Here is a 24334-nt window from a genome sequence, read left to right as displayed (position 1 = left end):
TGACTCAGACTCAATTCACAGGGGCTAAAAGCACACTGAAAAGACCAGTGTGCACGACGCTGAAGTTGAATCTGTGATGACGCGGCTCGACACGGTTGAGCTCTCTGCAGTAGCTGAGTATAGCAGGAAAGGCAGACTGGCACCATCCATGCTACTCTGAATAACTTTTAGGGGGCTAAACAAACAAATGGTGTGCTTAGAGTTCCTTAAGTCCCATACCTTTCAAGGCCAAATCACAACATGAATATTACATTTAATCAGACTCTTGCCATGTTGAGGACACACTTAAATCACACAACCCACACGGATGCGCATTGGGCACCCAAACACACACTCATTCGGCACACTTTACCATGGTCTAGGAAAACAAAAATGTCTTCCCTATATCTAGACTACATCTTTGTTTTTCATTACTATATCCCAAGGACTCCCCCCTAATTCAATGAATGCCAATGCACCACATTCCCAACGATCACCCCACAGGATCTCTTTGAGCATTGCTTCAGTTGATTAGATCAACGCACTCCCAGTCCTTTCTCATGTAATACTCCGCTTTGCCATGTATCCAATGATTGCCACTCAATGAACATTAATATTCCGAGGGGTGAGACACATACGCCGAGGCAGAATCTACAAAGTGAACAGAATCCAATTACCTCAACCAGGGGGTAAGTATCTGGTTGTGGATCTGGAGCTCACACAGCCCAGGTAATTGGAGGGACACTAAGGCGTGCTACACAGGAACCTGAAATAATTCCTCAACAATGGGATCCCACCGCTCACATCCCTACCTTGGTGCTTTAAATGTATTCAAGACCGTCCATGAACCATCTGGCTCTATCTAGCAGGCTCTCAGTCCAGCTAGCCTCCCAGGAGATACCAAAAAGTCTCCTCTCATGGCCGTCTTATCTTGCATTGATGACATTGCCAAGTTGGTGGCTGAGACACGGATAGAGGAGGTATCAGTTTTACAGACAGCACATGACACATGTCGATACCACATCAGGCATTCAGGAGACAAAAACACCTATTATGAGCAGAATCACAGGAAATAGTGGTGTGGAGGCTGTGCTTTGGCAAAGTGTGTGGGGTTGTATCCTGCCTGGTTGGCCCTGTCCCGGGGGTATCGTCAGACGTGGCCACAGTGTCTCCCAACCCCTCCTGTCTCAGCGTCCAGTATTTCTGCTGCAATAGTTTATGTGTCGGGGCTAGGGTCAGTCTGTTATATCTAGAGTATTTCTCCTGTCTTATACTGTGTCCTGTGTGAATTTAACCTCCACCGGAACAGTGTCCCTATACCGGGACGGTTGAGCTAACATGCCCTAATGCAATTAGCATGACGTTGTAAGTAACAAGAATATTTCCCAGGACATAGACATGTCTATATGGGCAGAAAGCTTAAATTCTTGTTAATCTAACTGCACTGACCAATTTACAGTAGCTATTACAGTGACAAAACACCATGCTATTGTTTGAGGAGTGCACAACAACAACAAAAACTTATCACGGCAAATGGTTTGATAGATTCACCTCAAGGTAAATAATGTGCTTACATTCAGTAATCTTGCTCTGATTTGTCATCCTGAGGGTCCCAGAGATAAAAATGTAGCATAGTTTCATTTCAAATGTAGGAACTGGCCATCTAGATGTGTGAAAGTTGGTGTATAAGCTAATGATCCATAATGTATGACATTCCTGGGAGTGTGTAAACTTAAAATGTTGTATTACCATATAATATTTGTATGTTCTCTATAGTTATGTACTTGAAAATGTATCAATTGACCAATTCGGCACATTTGGGCAGACTTGATACAAAATATTGTCCAGTATTGCAATGCTCCACTGGACCAATCTGAAACTTTGCACACACACTCTAAATTGTGCCTAAACTGCAATATTATACGATGGCCTTTCCCTTGCATTTCAAAGATGATGGAACAAAAGAAATGTGAAAATGCATGTTTTTTTGTTTGTATTATCTTTTACCAGGTCTAATGCGTTATATTCTCCTACATTAATTTCACATTTCAACAAACTTCAAAAAGTGTTTCCTTTCAAATTGTATCAAGAATATGCATATCCTTGCTTCAGGTCCTGAGCTACAGGCAATTACATTTAGATTTGGGAATGTAATTTTAGGCAAAAATTGAAAAAGGGTCAGATCCTTAAGAGGCTTTAAGTTTGCTCCCTCTAATTCTCTCTCTCTCTCTCCCTCTCCCTCTCCGAGGACCTGTCCTGGGACCATGCCTCAGGACTACCTGGCCTGATGACTCCTTGCTGTCCCCAGTCCACCTGGTCGTGCTGCCTGTGGCTATGGAACCCTGACCTGTTTACCGGACGTGCTACCTTGTCCCGGACCTGCTGTTTCAACTCTCTCTCTCTACCGCACCTGCTGTCTCTAACTCTGAATGCTCGGCTATGAAAAGTCAACTGACATTTACTCCTGAGGTGCTGACCTGTTGCAACCTCCACAACCACTGTGATTATTATTAATTGACCCTGCTGGTCATCTATAAACATTTGAACATCTTGGCCTTGTACTGTTACAATCTCCACCTGTCACAGCCAGAAGAGGATTTCGCCACCCCTCAGAACCTGGTTCCTCTCTAGGTTTCTTGCTAGGTTCCAGCTTTTCTAGGGAGTTTTTCCTAACCACCATGCTACAACATCTGCATTGCTTGCTGTTTGGGGTTTTAGGCTGGGTTTCTGTATATCACTTTGTGACATTGGCTGATGTAAAAAGGGCTTTATAAATATATTTGATTGATTGAATTGCCATGGCAACAACACAGAAATCTAGGCCTCGTTTGCTAAAATAGACCAAATTAGTAACTTGTTCTTATCCACAGTCCATCAGCGCTGTTTTTGTTTTCTTATGTGGTGCTCACTGTGGCACTTGGCATCTGAGAGATGCAGCAGTCTGGAAAATTGGAAAACAGCAGCTGGGATTTCTGTCCCGTCAATTAATATTTGTGCTCTAGAAAATCAGAGGTGATGAATTTAACACACTTGATCAAATCGATCATTTTAGTGGACAGAGAGAAAGAGAATAAAGAAGAAAACACAAGAATACACATTCATTTTAACCTAGCCAGTCCTCAGACTGCTGGAGAGATAATGCTGCAATTCCTCAAATATGAGAGCTTCAAGATCTCTTGCATCCCTATTTTTGGCAAAGAACCAAATGTGCCTGCCTGTGATGGAACTCTTGCATGTAGTACCCTTCCTAGGGCAGCCATCCTCTCCGGTCTCCACAGCTGCTCAGAGTATGTACCACACACTTAACCAAATGAGAAAGGAAAAAGGGTTCCCCCAAATGACTTCCTGTTGAAAACGGAGAAGGACAAACACTGATGAGGGTCTCGAAGCCTCGATTAGTTCAGCATGCCAGAGTGTCTGAGGGTGGAGGGATGGAATTCAATCCAACTCCACATCCAGATGAAAAGTAATCTGAGTCAACACAGAGATTTATTTTGCCCACACAGGATCAGTGATTGGGGCCTCCCATCCACCCTTCCAGGAGTCATTAGAAGGCATTGGTGCAGGCATACATCACAGGAGCTGGGGGTGAGAGACTGACAGGGGCTGTAGCAAGGGGTGTATTACTGAGAAAAATAGTGGGTCTTACTAGGAGTATTCCATACCGTACGTGACATGAGGGGTGTTGGACCCATTTGTCCCGTCCCACTCTCAACTACATGGTAGATGAAGATTGCTACCGGCTCCATACCCCAGTGAGTTCTACCCCCCATCACCATCACCCTCTGTCAGAGGACAAAGCAGATGGAGGATATGCTTCCCTCCCTCTCCCCTTCTACCTCAAAATGGACACAAAGCACACGCACGCACCCATGCATACTAATATCATTGTAGCTATCACAATACAAGTTCCTCTTATTAAACATGGGGGGGCTTTCCTTGCTCTTGTTGGTTTTTCAAATAGCACTTATGCAGATGGGAGAACCCTCTGGCTTGGTGAGAAGGTCAATGATGCACCATAAGCATTCAAATGCATTCAGTCACTGGCAGTTATAATGTCTAACGTCAATTTTTTTCTGGTGCTGGTGGTGCCCACATGCATTTCTAAGCAGCCATAAAAGACATACATGCATCAATACACAAGTCAATTAAGCCCCAGTTACAGCTGATGCCACCATTGGGCCAGATGGTATGGGACATCCTCTGCGACAGCCAATCATAAATCACAGCACTTAGGGGTGGGGTTGCCCCCGGAGAAAGGCTCTGTAAGACTCTAACCTTGTCTAAGTATAGTCACATAAGATACATCTCAGATTGATATGGTCATTGGATAGGGCTGGGAATTGCCAGGGACTTCACAATACGATATTATCACAATACTTACAGTTCCTTCAGAAAGTATTCATACCCCTTTGACTTTTTTCACTTTTTGTTGTGTTACAAAGTGGGATTAAAATTGATTTGTAAAAATACTCAAGAGTGGAAGAAAAATTCCAACATTTGTTAAGAATTAATCAAATAAAAAAACAGAATACATTGTGATTAGATAAGTATTCAATACGTGTTAGAATCACTGTTGGCAGCAATTACAGCTGTGGGTCTTTCTGGGTAAGTCTCTAAGAGCTTTCCACACCTGGATTGTGCAACATTTGCCCATTTTTCTTTTCAAAATTCTTCAACCTCTGTCAAATTAGTTATTGATCATTGCTAGACAACCATTTTCAGGCCTTGCCATAGATTTTCAAGCAGATTTAAGTCAAAACTGTAACTCGGGCCACTCAGGCATATTCCCTGTCTTATTGGTAAGCAACTCCAGTGTATATTTGGTCTGAACCAGAGTGAGTCCATGCAACTTATTATGTGACTTAAGCACATTTTCACTCCTGAACTTATTTAGGCTTGCCATAACAACGGGGTTGAATACTTATTGACTCAAGACATTTCAGCTTTTCATTTTTAATTAATTTGTATAAAAAAAAATATATATATATCTAAAAACACAATTCCACTTTGACATTATAGGGTATTGACAAAAGAAAATCTGCATTTAATCCATTTTAAATTCAGGCTGTAACACATTTTGTTTTTGAAAAAGTCAAGGGGTGTGAATACTTTCTGAAGACACTGTAGTATTGCGATTCAATACTGTGATTTTATTGCAATTCCATGGTCCAAACATATTGCTCACCATATGTCTGCTGCAGAGATGAGAGCCATGAGATAACAAGTTTTGATCAGTCATGGGAAAAAAAGTGCTGAAAACAAATTGTCTCCCTATTTAAAAAGAAGATGGAGAAGAAATTATGAAGGAAAAACACTGGAGTTTTGGTGCAGGTACAGCCAACTAGCAAAAACATTTTATTGAGATATTGTCAAAACGATACGATACTATATATCGTCAAAAATAATATCCCGACACGTAACTCTAATTATTTTTTCCCACATCACTATCATTGGATGATGTATCATTTTTCCTTTGCTGGATCAGGATACAAGCAATATTCAGAGCTGCAAACACCAACACTTTCTACCCAACAATGCACCTACTGAAAAGTTTTTTAAAAATTAAAAAAATTGAGATTTTCTCATATGACTTCCTCTGAGCTCAAGTCAAAAGGTACAGACATTTAGCAGAGATCTGAAAGGGAGATTGGGCGAAAAGAGAGGTTTGGTCACTCACCCTTTTCTGGTCTTCCAGGCCGTGCATCACAGGTTTCCTCCTCTGGTGATGCTGTGGGGATGCTTCTGCTCCTGATTCCATTTTCTCTTCCTTCTACAATATCCAACTGTCCCTTCTTTGTTCAAAAATATCCTCTCCAAGAAACAAAAATACTTGCTTATTCCAAAGTCCTTCAAACCCTCCCCCCACTCTTTCATCCAAAATCACTATTGGTCCAACAACTTTGTGTGAGAGAAAAAAACACCCAACAAGCTCATGGGGGTATGTCCTGGGTGGAGCTAGCTCAGTCAGTTATGTCTTCACTCCATGGCGCTCGGCTGCAGTTTTTAGCCCACTGAGGCTGACCCAGACTGAACATCAGGGGATAGAAGCAGGGGCCCTGAGATCCGGTGCCCCAGAACCATGGTGGCCCTCTCTCCTCAAGCCTTCACCCAGAGCGAAAACCTCTAATCTCCTCCCTGGATATGATCATGGCTCCCTATTCACACAGGGCCAACATTCCTCCATTGTAAAATCACTGGAAGGATTCCAGTTTCGAAACCCCCCAGTTTGTAAAAACAAAAATATAAGAGATTAGGAGAAAAATGGAATACCACTGATGCTGTTTCAAATTCACAGGCCCCTGAAGAGTCTGGTATCCTGATTGGGAGCAGGTGCGTGTGTGTGTTTTAGAAAAAGAAAACAGAGTTAAATTGAAGTTACGGTGTCAAGAGGGGTTGAATTTTTGGGGCATCTCAAGAGCCCTGTAAAGTCTGCTGGATTAACCTGTGATATAGTCACCAAACTATTCCCATTGCACAACTGGATGGGTCAAAAGAAAAGTTTAACCAGGCTGCCAATTAGACAACAGCATGGAACAATATTCTACAGCAGGGATGAAATGGCCCCTTTTTATTTAGGAACTCAGAATAGTAGAATACACAATGTGCCTTTTTGAAATGTGGTTCTTTTTACATCCATCACTGACCTTCATTCAATTAGCATGTCAGCAAAAAATATTGATTGGTAAATTAGTCTTGCAAGCTATGTGAATGTGTTGTAATCATGATTGAATTGGCAAAATGAATAGAATTGCATGAAAATAGTTATAAAATTGTAATATTTTCTCTCAGTCCCATGGCAAAATGTGTAGAATAGCAGAACACTTGCTTTAAAAGTGCAACATTTTCTCTACGCCCCATGGCTTAATGTGTAGAATTGCAGGAAATGAACTATAAAACTTGACATTGTTTTCTCTCTGCATGTGTGGGTATGGATGTCAGTACACAGACCGGTGAGTCACTGTGGACACTTGTGACTAGTTCAGCTGTTTTTGCGGCCACCACCCCATCAAAATCGCCCATTATGTTACTTGCAAATGTATAGGCTACATGCACTCAAGTATTGATGATACGTTGGAATTTATCTTGAAGAATACGCAATAATGTCAGACAATAAAGTGTCAATGATATGAATACTATACTTATACTACATTGGAAGTAAGTGCATAAATTGCTGACAAGAAATCAAATAAGGCTGGTAGGCTACTAACTGAGGTCTAGGCTGGATACCTTAGAATGTTATATAAAAATGTTAAAAAACATAATGCATGAGTTTTCAGTTTTTCAGTATGAAATGGCAGGTTCTCGAGCTCGAGCTTCATATAAACCAAAAGTAAGAGTTGTATTGGGCATGTGCATAGTGCGTAGCATGAGCAGAATGCAATAGTTATATAGTGTATTAAACTAACGATTGTAGCTAAATCAGTTATGCAAAGCGAGCCCTCAGCAATTTCTGCACAAACACTTCCAAATAATAAACACAAAACATACAAGAAGCATATCAATGATGGTATATCACCCTGCAGAAATCCTGCTAAGGCAGGTGCTGCATTTCCTTTACTCTGACATGGGGTCGCTCACCAAAATTAAAGGTGGAAAATAAACTATGGAAAGCTGTTGAAATAGACGTAACCTAACTAAAAATCTTTTTTTTTAATAGATGGAATTTAAGTAAAATGTTAGGAGTATATACTCACCCAACACATCAGCAGCGAATGTAGTGTTTCCCTTCAAGGACGAACTGCTCCCTACAGCACGTCACTCGCTACCTTCCCTTCTTTCCCTTCCCTTCTTGAACAGCCAGTGCATGCTTCGCTTTGCTCAGCAAAGTCCCACTCTCTCCTCAATCGATAACATCACGTCACATCACTGGACCCGCGCGCCCAATGCGCCCAGCGTTTTCTTCACCAGCTCCCCTGCGCCATCCGTTTCCATGGATACTGACAGATAGAATGGTTTTGGTGACACCTAGCGACATTGTATCGAATGTCTCATGCCGAGAGCCAATCTGTGCAAATTGTATCACAAATTGTATCTCCCAGTCTCCCTCTGAGTAAATGCACAAAATAAAACACCAATCCCAATGAATCGTTAAAAAATGACATTGGTGCCATAACGTTTTAGTATTTTATGGTGATATATGTATGATATACTTTTTACGTCGTTCATTTTTTTCTCCAACAAATTGAAACGGCATGTTATTGTCTGCTAGTCTGCATGTATCCATGATATGGTAACATTTTACAGAATGGCTACATCGATATGGTACTAGAAACTATGGTATTATTATATAAGTATATTGTGGGTACTTTATATTAGAGATTGGTGGGCTCATTGTAACAGCTGGAATGGAGTTTTGGAACGGAGTCAAACATGTGGTTTCCTTATTGCAAAAATCGCTGAAGTTGGAGACTTATCTCCCTCACCAACTTCAAACATCTGCTATCTGAGCAGCTAACCGATCGCTGCAGCTGTACATAGTCTATTGGTAAATAGCCCACCCATTTTCACCTACCTCATCCCCATACTGTTTTTATTTATTTACTTTTCTGCTCTTTTGCACACCAATATCTCTACCTGTACATGACCATCTGATCATTCATCACTCCAGTGTTAATCTGCAAAATTGTAATTATTCGCCTACCTCCTCATGCTTTTTGCACACAATGTATATAGACTCCCCTTTTTTTCTACTGTGTTATTGACTTGTTAATTGTTGACTCTATGTGTAACTCTGTATTGTCTGTTCACACTGCTATGCTTTATCTTGGCCAGGTCGCAGTTGCAAAATTAGAACATGTTCTCAACTAGCCTACCTGGTTAAATAAAGGTGAAATAAAAAATAATAAAAATGTCTGAGGTGTTTGACTCTGTTTTAAAACCCCATTCCAGCCATTACAATGAGCCCGTCCTGATATAGATCCTCGAACCAGGCACCTTTGCCGTATATTCGTGTTTTCTTCTTCGCCAAAATCAGAGGAAAAATAAACTATGGAGACATGTTGAAATAGACGTAGCCTAATTTAATGGTTGCCAAAATTGAATTGGCTTTATGCCAAGTTTCTGGCAAGATATCCGTGCAGCGTTTAATGTAAACTCGTGGGATCAGGCGTTGTGTGAGTAGTTTCAAATTGTGATGGTTGGCTCTATCCCGTCGGGGGAGTTCTGGGCGTTCTGTACGCGTGAAACTAGGCGGGACAAATGAAATGGTCCTCAAATCAACGTATTTTACTCATTTGGGTAGGACTTCAGGGCAAAAGTCCTTTTGGCTCTCCTTTTACACCGTTAGTGTTGAATTAGCTGATCGTCTGGTTCCGAAATTGCATGGGGACATTGACAACTTTTCATTTTTTTTTCAAGATATTAGGATTGTTTTGTCAGCCAATAGCAAAGCACACGTTTATTACCAATGCCTTTAGCTGCTTGACTTTGCAAGGGGATGCAAACAAGAATTTGAGAGTGGCACAAATGTAACCTGTGCTATAGGGTAAGTAACTACATATTTTGTGTTCATCGTTTCTCTTTATGGGACTGTGATTGTCAGTCAGATCTTATTCCCCATCTTTAGCTAGCTAGCAACTGTACTGTACACCATTTGTTGGAGTCTAGTTAACCCGCGCCTTACTGTACGTAACTAGCTGGTCAGCTAGCTATTACTATCCAAATTGCATGGTATCTCATGTAAATAAATGTGCATTTGTAGTTTCTAACATTTAACACACTTCTTATGAAGTATTAAGGCGCGTATTTGTGACTTATAGCTAGCAAAAATGTAGCTGTTTTTGGAAGACGTAGTTATAGCTAGCGAGCCAGCTTTTTAGAAAAGGGTGCAGTGGTAGCATTGACCCGCGCTCGCAAAGCTCATTAGCTGGCCAACAAACTAGTTGGAAAGCGATAGAATTTGTTCTGCCCAGCCTTTATTAACGTGTAACAACATTTTGTTACGCAAATGTATTCCTGCGGACTTGCTTTCGTGCACTATAAGCTATGTAAAGTAGCACAAATGACCCGTGTATGTCACATTTCAATGTTCCGGGTTGTGTCACTGGAATGTCTGCACATTCCGCGCCAATATTTAAAAAAAATATTTACCTGCGCGGGACGGTCCGAATTCGATTCAGGTCATCGCCCGCTTCATTCTTACTGGTTACTTGACGCAAAATAGGCGTGTCGTTGAAGCGGTTTTGCTTGATCATTCGACGGAGTGCATGTCAGTTACCGCCAAGCGTTAACTGTGATATTTTGATTCGATTCGATTTTTAATATTAATCTATTTAAAATCAACCTAGAGGCACGGTATTATTTGGTAAATGTGATTGAATTAGAAGCGTAGCTGCTGGCTATATCGTTAGTATGTTAACACCGAAGAAATATAATGCAGTTAAGAAACGGTAACTAAGCCTATAACGTTTTGTGAAACTTGGATTGAGTGCATCAAATACATTGGTTTGCTTGCTAACGTTAACTGTTATTGATCTAACTAGCTAGACACTGCTTTTTTTGTTAGCACATTTCAGTCTTACATTCTTTATTTTAAATTGAAATTTAGTTGGAAAATGTCGAGCACTTCACCGGAGTCCCAGTATCTGAGACATAAAACTCAAACCACCACCTCTAATCACAAGGTTAGTAATAGCTAGCTACTACATGTTTCTGTTGATTTTTAAATCCAGGTTACCATCTTATTGTTTATGTAGTAGTTAATATGCTGTATATGTATGTTCAAGGGTATTTGACTGACTGTTACATAACGAACTCTAACCGTGACATCCAGTGATCCTTAAATAATCTTTGCTATTTACTTTGTCCAACAGGGGAATGTCTTTGCAGAGCCACAAGCACTGACAAAAACACCAAGGAAAGCATCTACCCAAGGCACTGTGCTAACAGAGATTCAATCCAACATGGGACCCCTTGTGACCCCAACTAAAGGAAGGGAGACTGGGACTGGTGAGCCTTGGACCCCAACCTCCAATTTGAAAATGCTGATGAGCGCTGCCAGCCCTGAGATCAGGAACAGAGAGAAAGAGCTGTGTATGGACTCTGAGGGAGGGGATGCCATGGTAAAATAATACACGCACACAAATGAGTCTGCAGCTAAGACCTTAGAAATGTATTGATTGCCTGTTTGATCTTTTTCCTATTCACCCGTAGGACCACGAGCTTGGAGAGGAAGGGGAGAAACAGATCAGCAGAAAAGAGAAGAGTCTGGGTTTGCTCTGTCACAAGTTCCTGGCCCGCTACCCTGATTATCCCAACCCTGCCCTCAACAACGACATCAGTCTGGATGACGTTGCCACAGAGCTTAGTACGTCCTGTTTTACTTATGTCTCTCCACTGTCTTTATTCCCATTTTCTTCTCAGAATAAAGCTGTGTTACCCTTATATTTTCATTTTTATTTTTATTTTATTTTTTAGAATACAATAAATACAGCATGTATGCCCTAAGTTGAGGCCTATATGTTGATACTGTAAATAAGACGTTGCAAACTAGAGACAAACAGTATACAAACAAGACCACTTTACTCCTGTTCATTCAACTCACATTCTCTCTTCTCTGGCCGAACAGATGTGGAGCGCAGGCGCATCTATGACATCATGAATGTGCTGGAGAGCTTGCACATGGTTAGCCGGTTAGCCAAGAATCGCTACACGTGGCACGGGCGCGCTAACCTACCACAGACCCTGGCCAAGTTGCGGCAGGTGGGCGAGGAGCATCGCTACGGGCAACAGATGCAGCAGATCCGCCAGCGCAGCCTGGAAAAGGAGTTGGACTCGGACGGTGAGGAGAAAGAGAACGAGGAGGTGGAGGGAGGAGAACAGAGCCAGAAGGAGATGTTCTTTGTTGAGCTTCCTGGGGTGGAGTTTAAAGCAGGTGAGTGAGAGGCCAGGATTAACCTCAATTGATTAAGATATATTAATACAATTGTTCGTAATATGTAGCATGCAATTGATTGACCCTGTACGGCAAGGATTTTGTAGAAAAAGGTTTCCCCTGTAGATATTTCTTGTTTTAGTCGGCTGAACTGAGTGACCATGGTCTTGGCTATGCAATAATCTTGCTATTATTCACCTGTGTTCTCTCCAGCCTCAGTGAACAGCAGGAAGGACAAGTCTCTGAGGGTGATGAGCCAGAAGTTTGTCATGTTGTTCCTGGTGTCCACACCTCGGGTGGTCAGTTTGGAGGTGGCTGCCAGGATCCTCATTGGAGAGGACCAGGTGGCTGACCAGGACAAGAGCAAGTTCAAGAGTGAGTGTTGAGCCTTTAAGGGCAAAACAGTCCTTCATGCCTCTGGCACAACCTGTGGAAGTCTGTATATAACAGAATTAATAACTAGCAAATCTGTTCTCTCAGCCCATTTTTAGCTAGGATACACAAGCTTTGTCATACAAGTTGAGTGTGTAGTTGGCGCAATAAGTAAGATTCTGCACACTTAGATGCTCCCTCAAGTGCTTTAAGACCTTAGGGACCTCATCTAGTGATGATGAGTAATGTCTGAATGTGTGTCTGTGTGTTTGCAGCTAAGGTCCGCAGGCTGTATGATATAGCCAACGTGCTGCGGAGCCTGAAGCTGATAGAGAAGGTCCATGTGACAGAGGAGAAGGGGAGGAAGCCTGCCTTTAAATGGACTGGCCCTGAGGACTTCCCCAGTGTGAAGGGTAGGCACTCATCAGAACACACTGTCTTCCCAATAATACTTCACTTGAAGGGGTTACCATACATAATAACACTATCACAAGGCCTTGATTTCAACATGATATAGAAGTACCCTGTGCCATTGAAGCTATGCTGAACTTTTGCTATAGAAGTTAGTGGTTTATATGAACTTTGTGAGTCAGACACTATGTTACCATTTAACCTGTAATGGTGTCGAACCTGCCTCTCCCATTCACCAGACAAAATCTTGTGTTTCAATTCACACATAGAGACCACTGCCACTACAGCGACTGCCAAGAGAAAACCCGAGTCTCGTACCTCAGTAGACAACTGTGCCAAAAATCTCTTCTCCTCTCCGAGGAGTAAACGCAGCTTCACCCGCCACCCCTCCCTCATCAAACTGGCCAAGAGCATCCAGGAAGACCGGCGCAAGATCAACTCAGCCCCCACCAGCCCTATCAAGAGTAAGTCCTGGGAGATATTTAGATAGAGTCTGGGATATTATTCAGATGTTTTTACTGAGAGTTGGGTGTGTAAATTAGCTTCTGTTTTTCTTTTCAGATGATTCCTCGAGCAGTGAGTTCTTTCCCACCAAAATGGCCCAACTAGCGGCCATCTGTAAGTTCCAGCTTGACCAGCAATCAAACAAGTAAGTGCTGCCTGATTCTCATTGGTGGCAGGGTAGCCTAGTGGTTAGAGAGTTGGTCTAGTAACCGAAAGGTTGCAAGTTCAAATCCCCAAGCTGACATGGTACAAATCTGTCGTTCTGCCCCTGAACAGGCAGTTCCTAGGCCGTCATTGAAAATAAGAATTTGTTCTTAACCTCTTGCTCCTACCTGACACGCAGGCGTCCCATCTAGACATCTGGAAATGCAAATGCGCTACGCTAAATGCTAATAGTATTAGTTAAAACTCAAACGTTCATTAAAATACACATGCAGGGTATTGAATTAAAGCTACACTCGTTGTGAATCCAGGCAACAAGTCAGATTTTTCAAATGCTTTTCGGCGAAAGCGTGAGAAGCTATTATCTGATAGCATGTAACACCCCAAAAGACCCGCAGGGGACGTAAACAAAGTAATTAGCATAGTCGTCGCTATACAAACCGCACAAATAAAATATAAAACATTCATTACCTTTGACCATCTTCTTTGTTGGCACTCCTAGATGTCCCATAATCACTATTGGGTCTTTTTTTCGATTAAATCGGTCCATATATAGCCTAGATATCGATCTATGAAGACATTTAAGACTGTGATAAACGGGGGAAAAAATAGCGTTTCATAACGTAACGTAATTTTTTTAAATTAAAAAGTAGACGATAAACTTTTACAAAACACTTCGAAATACTTTTGTAATGCAACTTTAGGTATTAGTACACGTTAATAAGCGATAAAATTCATCAGGAGGCTATGTAAATTCTATAGGTGTCCGTCTGGAAAAAAATGTCCGGATATTTCTCAGCCAAAACATCCGGAGGGAATCGGTTCCCTTGATTCGGTTTGACCAAGAATCAAAGCTGAAACAAATGACAAGACTCTAGACATCGTGTGGAAGCTGTAGGTACTGCAACCTCGGCCTCATTTAATTCGGTTCTTCTTGAACAATTCCTGGAAGTGGCGCATGGATATTTATTTCCATTTTCGGTGATCAGATTTTCCTGCACTTTTCGATGAAACGCACGTTCTGTTATAGTCACAGCAGTGATTTAACCAGTTTTATAAACGTCTGAGTTTATCCACACATACTAATCATATGCATATACTATATTCCCGGCATGAGCAGCAGGGCGCTGAAATGTTCGAAAAAGTAGGGGGTAGGAGTAGCAGGTTAATAAGCAATCAAATTGATCACGAGGCGATGTATATTCTTTAGCTGTCCGTCTGGAAATAATGTCCGGGTAAATCTCAATCAAAATATCCGGTCGGAGACCTGAAGAAATGGCTTGTCTCTTCTTCGTTTGACCAAGAAACAAAGCCTAGGCAAATGACAAGACTGTTGACATCGTGTGGAAGCTGTAGGTATTGCAACCTCGGCCCCATTTATTGTGGTTCGCCTTTATGAATGGGTTGAAGTGGCGGATGGATATATATTTCCATTTTCAGTGATCAGATTTTCCTGCACTTTTCGATGAAACGCACGTTCTGTTATAGTCACAGCCGTGATTTAACCAGTTTTATAAACGTCTGAGTGTTTTCTATCCACATATACTAATCATATGCATATACTATATTCCTGGCATGAGCAGCAGGGCGCTGAAATGTTGCGCGATTTTTAACAGAATGTTCGAAGGAGTAGGGGGTAGCAGTAACAGGTTAACTGACTTGCCTGGTTAAATAAAGGTTAAAATAAAAAATTGCGCTATCGTATCCTTTGTTCTTCTAAATTAACCAGAAATGTTGTACGTTTCCTTGTTAACCTCAACTCAGATGTTTACAATGAGTCTTTTCCCATTCCAGGGTTGTTGACAGGACACCGAAGTCTGCCGTTACTGTGACTGAGGCACTGCCAGCTCATCAACAGAAAGCTGCTAAAAAGCCAGGAGCTCCACAGCCCCCAGTATTAACACCCACAGAAGCCCGTGCCAGCACTGTCCACCTCACCCCATGGGCACAGTTCACCCCCCAACCTACTGGGGCAATGTCCTTCCACCCTGCCCAGTGTTCACCCCTCATCCCTATGCTGCTGCCCCAACACCAGGGAGGCGGTCCCTATGCCATCTACATGCACCCCTCCTCCTTAAGGCCACACCCCCTAACCAGGCCTCAGCCAACCAGCCTCGCTGTGCGCTCTATGACCTTCGAGGATAAGACGGGGCGGAGCCCGAGTGATGTCACAGTGCAAGGCCACTCGTCTGCTACGAACAAGCTGCCAACCAGCAGCCCCTCGGCATTAAAACGTGTGTGTTCAGAGAGAACTTCAGAGGAAAGCCCCTCCAAGGCCAAGAGGATTGACCCTAGCACCAGGGTAAGACCTGTTCTTTACACGCTACTTCTGCCTCTACGCAGCTCAGTTGTACCTACTTTGACCAGAATGTGAGGTGACTTGTCACTAGTAGAGAACTTTGGCAATGACATACAAATAAAGAAGCCTGATAAATAGTTATAGCAACAGTCATACCAAGCTAACCCACCTCTCTTTCTCTCCTCCAGGACACGTCTCCTAAGCTGTGTGAGATCCTCCAGGCTCGTCTAAAGGCGCGTCGCGGGGGTCTCGTCTCCAGCCGTCCATCACCCCGAGCCCTCCACCTGGACCCAGAGTTTGTCAACACCCCTGGGAGCTCAGTGGCCGTCGCAGCCAATCAGACACTGGAGCAGAACCTGGAGACCTTCCTGGAGAAGGAGGAGAAGGTCGCAACCTCAGACAGCGAGGCAGGGCTCACGCCGGTCAGAGCTGTTCCACTGAACCATCAACACCTACACACAGAGGTAAACACACACACACACACACATAGCTAAAATACCGATACTGGTAATACCAGAAAACACTTGGCTTTAGCTGTTGTGTGTGTACAATATCTTTGGATGATGTATAGGGATGTGCATCTTTCCCTTTCAACAATATTTTAGATTCACGGGCTCCAATACGATACAGGAACGTTTTAGTTTGAAACAATTAGAGAACGAATCAATGCGATACGATTCAATGCAAACATTTGTTGCATAAACACATTCATTTTTAAAAAATTTAAAAATATTATGTTTGTCACCTGCTCCAAATACAACGGGTGTAGTCTTTACCATGAAATGCTTGCTTACAAGCCCTTCCCAACAATGCTAAGTTTAAAAATAGTAACACAAGGAATAAAATACACAAAAATGGAGCAATACAGAGAGTACTGGTACCAGATCAATATGCAGGGGTACGAGGTAGATATTTACACGAAGGCAGGGTAAAGTGACTCGGCGTCAGGATGGATAAGAGTCAAATAAGAATGGAGTATCAGCAGAATATAAACGCGTGTTTGTATTGTGGGTGTGCGCGTGTGTGTTATGTACAGTATGTGAATGTGTGTGGGCTTTGTGCGAGTGTCAGTGCAGTGTGAGTGTGTACCGTAATTTCCGGACTATAAGCCGCTACTTTATTCCCACACACCACCTCACGGTTTATACAATGACGCAAGATTTCACAAGATTCATGCCGCCAAAAAACTGAGCACCGTCACATAATGTGACGTAAATCGGGGGCGCTCAAACCTCCCATCATTCTCATTACGGTAGTAATTTTGTCACCCTCATCATGGCAAAGACACAGAGAAATGCATATGATGCAGCTTTCAAGTTGAAGGTGATAAAACTGGCTGTTGGAAAAGGAAATAGAGCCGCTGCATGGGAGCTTGGCCTTAATGAGTCGATGATAAGACGTTGGAAACAGCAGCGTGAGGAACTGACTCTGTGCAGAAAGACAACAAAAGCTTTCAGAGGGAAGAAAAGCAGATGGCCCAAAGTATTTGCAGCCACTCGACATCAGTGTAAATCGTGCATTTAAGGTGGCGCTCCTTGTTCAGTGGGAGGCTTGGATGACAAGTGGGGAGAAATCCTTCAATAAAACGGGCCGCAGGCAAAGAGCATCTTATGGTTAAGTCTGCCAGTGGGTCCTGACAGCGTGGAGCATTGTCAAAAAATCCACTATCATCAACGGGTTTTGAAAGGCTGGACTGCTGCGTGTTGAAGGGGCAGCATGAGCTCAGCGGGGTATTTGCCTCCGGATGAAAGTGACGAGAGCGACAATGAAAACGATCCAACATCGGATGAAGCAATTCTGAGGCTATTCAACTCCGACACCGAAGGAGGTGGTTTCAGTGAACAGGAGGAGGAATATAGTGACCAATGACTTTCTTGGTAGGCTACTGTTTTAATTTTTGTTACACGCCGTGTTTCATTTAAAGGCTGTGTAAAGTTAATTTGTTTCAATGTACCGGTAGGCACCTGCGGCTTAGACATGTGCAGCTTATTTATGTACAAAATACATATTTTTTAATAATTCAGTGGGTGCGGTTTATATTCAGGTGCGCTTAATAGTCCAGCAATTACGGTATGTATAGTCTTGTGATTGTGCATAGCGTCAGTGCGAGATAGGGTCTGTGCCGATTGATCTGATGACCATTTAATTAACAATTTAGCAGTCCTATGACTATTTAGTAGTCTTATGGCCTGTTGGTCCCGTGAGCCGATGCCCCGGTACCATTTGCCGGACTGTAGCGGAGGGGTAAGTCTATGGCTTGGGTGGCTGTAGTCTTTGGCAATTTTTCGGGCCCTCTGACACCACCTTATATAGATGTCTTGGAGCTCTGCCACAGCCAGTGGAAGTCTAAATTAAAATCTGCTGATGATGAAGCCCATGAGCTGAGCTGGATCTGTCTGAGCGGACTTTTGAGTGTGTGTGTGTGATGTATGTCTTTGGTGTATGTACTATGAGCTGAGTTTTTTGTCCCCCCCCACACACACTTTGGTTCTGAAATTCCCATCACCCACTAATTCACTTCTTGAACTCATTTATCAATATTTATTGTTTACAAATTAGCTATGACATAGCCAATGAATATATTTCACAACTTTGGAATATATTTCACCCCCATCTCAAAATCGAATGGTTTTGACCATTTGGACATTTGTATGGAGTGATCTCTCGCTTTGGCCATGCAGTGTGCCTCGTAAAAGTGATTGCTGTCCTCGTTATGAAATTAGTAACCTTATCATGTATGTATATATGTGTGTTTGTGTATATATATATATATATATATGTGTGTTTGTGTATATATATATATATATACATGTACATGTTTGTATATATATATATATACATATATATATATATATATATATATATATATATACATACACACACACACACACATATATATATACATATACACACACACATATATATATACACACACACACATATATATATACACACACACACATATATATATATACACACACACACACATATATATATACACACACACACACATATATATATACACACACACACACATATATATACACACACACACATATATATATATATATACACACACACACATATATATATATACACACACACACACACATATATATATATACACACACACACACATATACACACACACACACATATACACACACACACATATATATGTATATGTATATATATATGCATATGTGTGTATATATATACATATACACTGAGTATACAAGGGCTCCTGAGTGGCGCAGCGGTCTAAGGCCTGCATCTAGAGGTGTCACTACAGACTCTGGTTCGATTCCAGGCTGTATCACAACCGGCCGTGATCGGGAGTCACATAGGGCGGCGCACAATTGGCCCAGCATCGTTAGGGTTTGGCCGGGGTAGGCAGTCATTGTAAATAAGAATTTGTTCAACTGACTTGCCTAGTTAAATAAGGGTTAAATAAATACAAAACTTTAAGGACACCTGCTCTTTCCATGACATAGCTTTCACCTGATCAGTCTATGATACCTTATTAATGTCACTTGTTAAATCCACTTCAATCAGTGTAGATGAACAGGAGGAGACCGGTTAAAGAAGGATATTGAAGCCTTGAGACATGGATTGTGTATGTGTGCCACTTAGAGGGTGAATGGGCAAGACAAAAGATTTAAGTGCCTTCGAACAGGCTATGGTAGTTAGGTGCCAAGCGCATCCTGTTTGTGTCAAGAACTGCAATGCTGCTGAGTTTAAGCTCAACAGTCTCCCATGTGTATCACCCAAAGGACTTCCAGCCAACTTGACACATGGGCCAGCATCCCTGTGGAATGCTTTCAACACCTTGTAGAGTCCATGCCCTGATGAATTGAGGCTGTTCAGAGTGGAAATGGTGGAGGTGCAACTTTATTAGGAAGGTGTTCCTAATGTTTGGTATGCTGATCGTTTAAAGCAAAAAATGTTGCTGATGGTGAACCTGAATAATCAAAAGTATAAGCCCCTTCAGCAGGTATAGCCAGATGAGAGTTGTTTCTGATAGCCGGTAAAACAGCATTTTCAACAGCGCATACAGTTGAAGTTGGCTAGTTTACAGAGGTTGACCGATTAATTATGTGGATATATTGAAGCAACATTTCAAGACATCAGTCAGGAAGTTTAAGCTTGGTTGCAAATGGGTCTTCCAAATGGACAATGACCCCAAGCATACTTCCAAAGTTGTGACAAAATGGCTTAAGGACAACAAAGTCATGGTATTGGAGTGGCCATCACAAAGCCCTGACCTCAATCCTATAGAACAATTTGTGGGCAGAACTGAAAAAGTGTGTGAGCAAGGAGGCCTACAAACCTGACTCGGTTAAACCAGCTCTGTCAGGAGGAATGGGACAAAATTCACCCAACTTATTGTGGAAGCTTGTGGAAAGCTACCTGACACGTTTGACCCAAGTTTAACAATTTAAATGCAAATGCTACCAAATACTAATTGAGTGTATGTAAACTTCTGACCCACTGGGAATGTGATGAAATTAATAAAAGCTGAAATAAATCTCTCAACTATTATTTTGACATTTCACATTCTTAAAGTAAAGTGGTGATCGTAACTGACCTGAGACGGGGAATTTTTACTAGGATTAAATGTCAGGAATTGTGAAAAACTGAGTTAAATGTATTTGGCCAAGATTTATGTAAACTTCCAACTTCAACTGTATATAACAAAAATCTAGCAAATCACAAAGGTTGTCACAATCTTAATATCATGCAAGCCATTTTAGTATTTGAATGCTGAATGTGCAACACAGATTTGCAAGACCAACTGGCGTTGGTCAGCACGTGACGCTGGGCACAGTGCGCAGTTTGACTAGGCTACTGATATTGCCTGGAGTTGTTCGGCGTGCAAAATTACTTATAGAGCAATGACTGTCAAAAGAGTTACGTGCAGTTCGACACAAAGGATAAGCTGTGTTTTCGGATGTAGAAAGAATGTATTAAACTTATGAACCAGTGACTCGTAACGTTTGAATCGATTTTCTGACAAATGCATGCTACATTTGGTCTGAGTCTGAAGACCAACGCACTTGAATCTTCAACATTTGAATCTGGGATCGATGCGTATCGGTGAATCGTTGCGTCCATAATACAATCTTAATGACTCTTTTCTCTGTCTGTCTCTCTGTTGGGTTCCAGACTCTGATCCCCACTGGCTACCTGATCCCCATCTCCCAGCAGTCACTCTTCAGCTACAAAGACCACAACACAGAGAGCAGCAAAGCCTTCACACCCACCTACAACATCTACCACACACCCACCGCAGGTATACACACTTTTAACATTTTTTTTCAGTCAGTACACACACGAATGCAAATTTGAACTGTCTTTTTGTTTATTTTTTTCTGAGGACCTTGAGTAAAGCATACAAGCATTCGGTATCAGATGACTTAAACTCTATTCAAATTGGAAATCTGTATCTTATGACTGTAATTAACCATGTCTTTCCTCTCTCCTTCCCAGGCTCTAGACCTCCCCCGATCCAGGAGTTCACCCCCACCAGCCTCCCCCTCCACAGGCCTCCCCCCTCCTCGCCCTTCTCTGCCCAGGGACACCGCTTCCCCAGCCCTGCCATCCTCAACTTTACCCTGCAGAACCTGGGCCTCATCCCTGGGCCTGGCTCTGTGCCCACTTACAGCCCTAGCACTTGCCACACCCCGGAGCACCCCAGCTCCATGCCCAGCCCCCTGCCTCCCCACCTGGGCCTGCATCAGAGGGGCGGCATGGTGTTCGTTAAGCCCATGTCCCCCGTGCCAGTCCAACATCAGATGACCGGCCCGGGCGGGCAACCACTCACGCTAATCAGCCTACAGCAGGTGAGATACATGCTTGCATACATACATCCACACAAACACTGGGTCACACATACAGACAGCATACTTACACACACAGCCTCACACCCTAATAATCTTGTCACACACACAAACAGTCAAAGGCAAACCCTTCCTCCCTAATTGCTAATGGTGTGCTGCTGGTTCTGGATAAGCTAAATGACTTAAATGTAAATGTAAAATGTAATTGCTAATGGTGTGCTGCTGGTTCAGTGCTTGGGTAACTAGCTTCACTGATTATATAAACGAGGTGTGATGTTGATTGTAAAACAGCTAACTTCTCTGTCATTTTCTTTCTCTCCTCCTCTTCAGATGACCACGCCCAAAGGGACGGCCCTCCCCCAGCACAGTTTCTTCCACACCCCGCTGGCTACCGTGGTAACCACCAGCCATGGACACACGGCGCCAGCGGGCACCAAAACCGTTTACATCCCTCAGCGGAAGCTGGACGTCACCGCTGAGGACACCTAAAGACTATGCTGCTACACAAACTTTCTGTGTGTGTGTGTGTGTGCGCGCGTCAGCCCTTCAACATGTGTGTGTCTGCATGGCTTTCTATGGTCCGACTGTCGTATTTTTTAAGGCGTACTGTAGGTTGAGTGGTTTTGTGTTTTAGGGTATGTGATGTCGCCATATGAGTTCATCCAAAACTGGTCCATAGGTTATTCCAGCGTTTCCGACACTCAGTGCACTTTTTTTTTTTGTGTGTGTGCTAGTACTACACAACTGATTCCAATTATTAAAGCTTGACGATTAGTTGATTATTTGAATCAGCTGTGTATTGCTAAGGCAAAAACCAAAATGTGCAGCCCTTGGGGTCCTGAGGACAGTTTCAGAAGCCCTGGTTTATACCATTTCTACAGGGGAAGACAAAGTATGTGAACATGGTGTGGAATCTCCATACAGAAACAGCTGCGAGTCACCATCATCACAGCTCGCTCCAAATATAACTGATGGCGAGACCAGCCTTGGTAAATACTCTTAACCCTGGGGCTTGATACACGATATGCTGGATATTACTGTGTAATACTATAATACTACAACATACTTTTGATACTGGTGTATATGTATGGAAATATGATTAAGGCTCACCGGTAGGTATTAAACTGGCGAGGGGTGCTTTCTGTGTCTGAATACTAAATAGTGAAACTGTCTGTCTTTAGGTTTTAAAGGGTTGTTTGCCAAAATGTAATACGCTGGCCGAGTATTTCAACATTTCTCAACGAGAAGTTGTATTGAAGTCCCATTACATCATCAACCTAACCCCAGTTCACTGGGAGGACATTAATACATGACAGCGGAACTTTAATGACTGAAATAGAAACATTTGATTGAAAAGTATTGTAGATGAACTGTTTTTGTATGTGTCAAATTGGTAAGACTACAATTTTGCACATTGTACATGCTAACTGTTACCCTTCAAAAGCTGAACTGTATGTGATTAAAATGGAAGGGGTGAATGTTTTTTGATGGGATTCCTACCGTAGGCTAATCAGGTCATTGAAATCAGAGCTTAATGCATAAGGAATGGACTTTAAGCATCCTTGTATATAAAATGGTAAACTATTAATATTGTTAAACCGGTGTCTGTCCTGTTCATGTATGCTTTACTGTCTCCCTCGGTTGATGAATACATGGTCGATGATATTGTGGTGTCCTACAGCATTAGTCTAGAGTATGAATACGATAAAGGTGGTTTCATATCAACATAAGTCCTTCCCCTTGGCTACTGTCACCCAGAAGTTTCAGGAAATCTCTAGCAATCATGTTTGTGTAAGAAGACCAGGACAAATGGTTGGTGAAAGCTCCAGGTCCCAGCTTAGGGCCAGGGGTCTCTGTGGCCTGTGTTGTCATGGGGGGGGGCTACTGTAGGTCTTGAGTGTCAGAACTATGTTTTAATTTGAGCGTCACCATTAAACTCTGGATGATGAGAGGGATGGGCTGTATTTAAGGACTCCCCTCTGGGGTTTGGGGCGGTCGCACTCACTGATTTGAGACTGAACTGTGGGGGGAGAGAATGACACGGATTCGTCCACGGACCTGTGCAGGTACTGTAGTAAAACATTTCTGATTTGTGAGTGATATGTTTGATACATGTAAACGCACACTGATTGAATCAACGTTGTTTCCACATCATTTCAATGAAATTACATTGATCCAACAGGGAATAGGCGTTGAATTGACTGAGACCGGCTGTATTTTCAGTAAAAACAATATACAGCGGTGTCCAATCTGCCATATTTTTTTGAATATTTGGTCCAAGGGTCCATGGATCTGACTGATGAACTTGAGCTCTCTCTAATTAAGTTGAAATGCATGAATATAATTTGAATTTCCATGTGAGGTAAGTGTTATTGACCAGGCTGCTTCAAGCGGTCCAGGGTGGATACTGGAATATGTTCTTCCATGGTCCTAATGGGCTACATTCCTGGAGTCTTATCACCACACACCAGCCCTATGAGGTGACGGACTACCTCTGAAATGAATGGGTGAGAAGAGAGGAGAGTCCGGACTGGCTGAGATGCCTTATCTCTGCTAGAAGAACAGGTTCGACAACGTCGCTGTCACTATAATATGGGTATCATCAAAGAGAAACCAAATGTAGACATTTGTGGGGAGTTTTGTAGTCTGAACCAATCCCAATGCATGCATAGCCGTGGGAATTAGAGCTGCTGAGGGTTCTGCTGCACCTGTTAAATCAGTATTGAAATTATGTTTTAAAAAATTATATTTATATACAGTATCAGTTAAAGTTGACACCTACTCATTCGAGGGTTTTTTTTTTCTTCTACATTGTAGAATAGTAGTGAAGAGAGCAAAGCTATGACATAACACATATGGAAACTCAGGAAAAAAAAAAAGAAACGTCTCTTT

At 42.4% G+C, this 24334-nt stretch overlaps 1 protein-coding gene across 2 annotated transcripts; it reads left to right on the top strand.

Moving 5' to 3' along the window:
* The first annotated feature begins 9104 nt into the window (after window positions 1–9104).
* On the top strand, window positions 9105–23040 carry LOC124033182 (transcription factor E2F8-like). Of its 2 annotated transcripts, none has more exons than XM_046345146.1 (14): window positions 9105–9466; window positions 10529–10604; window positions 10794–11042; window positions 11134–11287; window positions 11549–11854; window positions 12068–12229; window positions 12502–12639; window positions 12907–13101; window positions 13199–13286; window positions 15098–15605; window positions 15791–16066; window positions 20769–20895; window positions 21093–21445; window positions 21773–23040. In XM_046345146.1, the coding sequence occupies exons 2-14, from the start codon at window positions 10536–10538 to the stop codon at window positions 21929–21931; spliced, it is 2784 nt and encodes a 927-aa protein (XP_046201102.1). In that variant the 5' UTR covers window positions 9105–9466; window positions 10529–10535; the 3' UTR covers window positions 21932–23040. The 2 variants fall into 2 exon arrangements, with proteins under 2 accessions (XP_046201102.1, XP_046201101.1); XM_046345145.1 differs by lacking the exon at window positions 9105–9466 and adding an exon at window positions 10227–10370.
* The last annotated feature ends 1294 nt before the right edge of the window (window positions 23041–24334 follow it).

This window comes from Oncorhynchus gorbuscha, linkage group LG04, assembly GCF_021184085.1.
Source record: "Oncorhynchus gorbuscha isolate QuinsamMale2020 ecotype Even-year linkage group LG04, OgorEven_v1.0, whole genome shotgun sequence".
Classification (NCBI taxonomy): Eukaryota; Metazoa; Chordata; class Actinopteri; order Salmoniformes; family Salmonidae; genus Oncorhynchus; species Oncorhynchus gorbuscha.
Note: the sequence above shows the minus strand (reverse complement) of the source record. Positions and strands in the feature narration are given on the sequence as shown.

Excerpts from the sequence above, each read along its gene's own strand:
- LOC124033182 (XM_046345145.1), top strand. The coding sequence starts at position 10,333 with ATGTTAACACCGAAGAAATATAATGCAGTTAAGAAACG. Across the intron at positions 11,288-11,548 it reads TGACGTTGCCACAGAGCTTA|ATGTGGAGCGCAGGCGCATC; the intron begins GTACGTCCTGTT and ends CTGGCCGAACAG. Across the intron at positions 21,446-21,772 it reads CGCTAATCAGCCTACAGCAG|ATGACCACGCCCAAAGGGAC; the intron begins GTGAGATACATG and ends CCTCCTCTTCAG.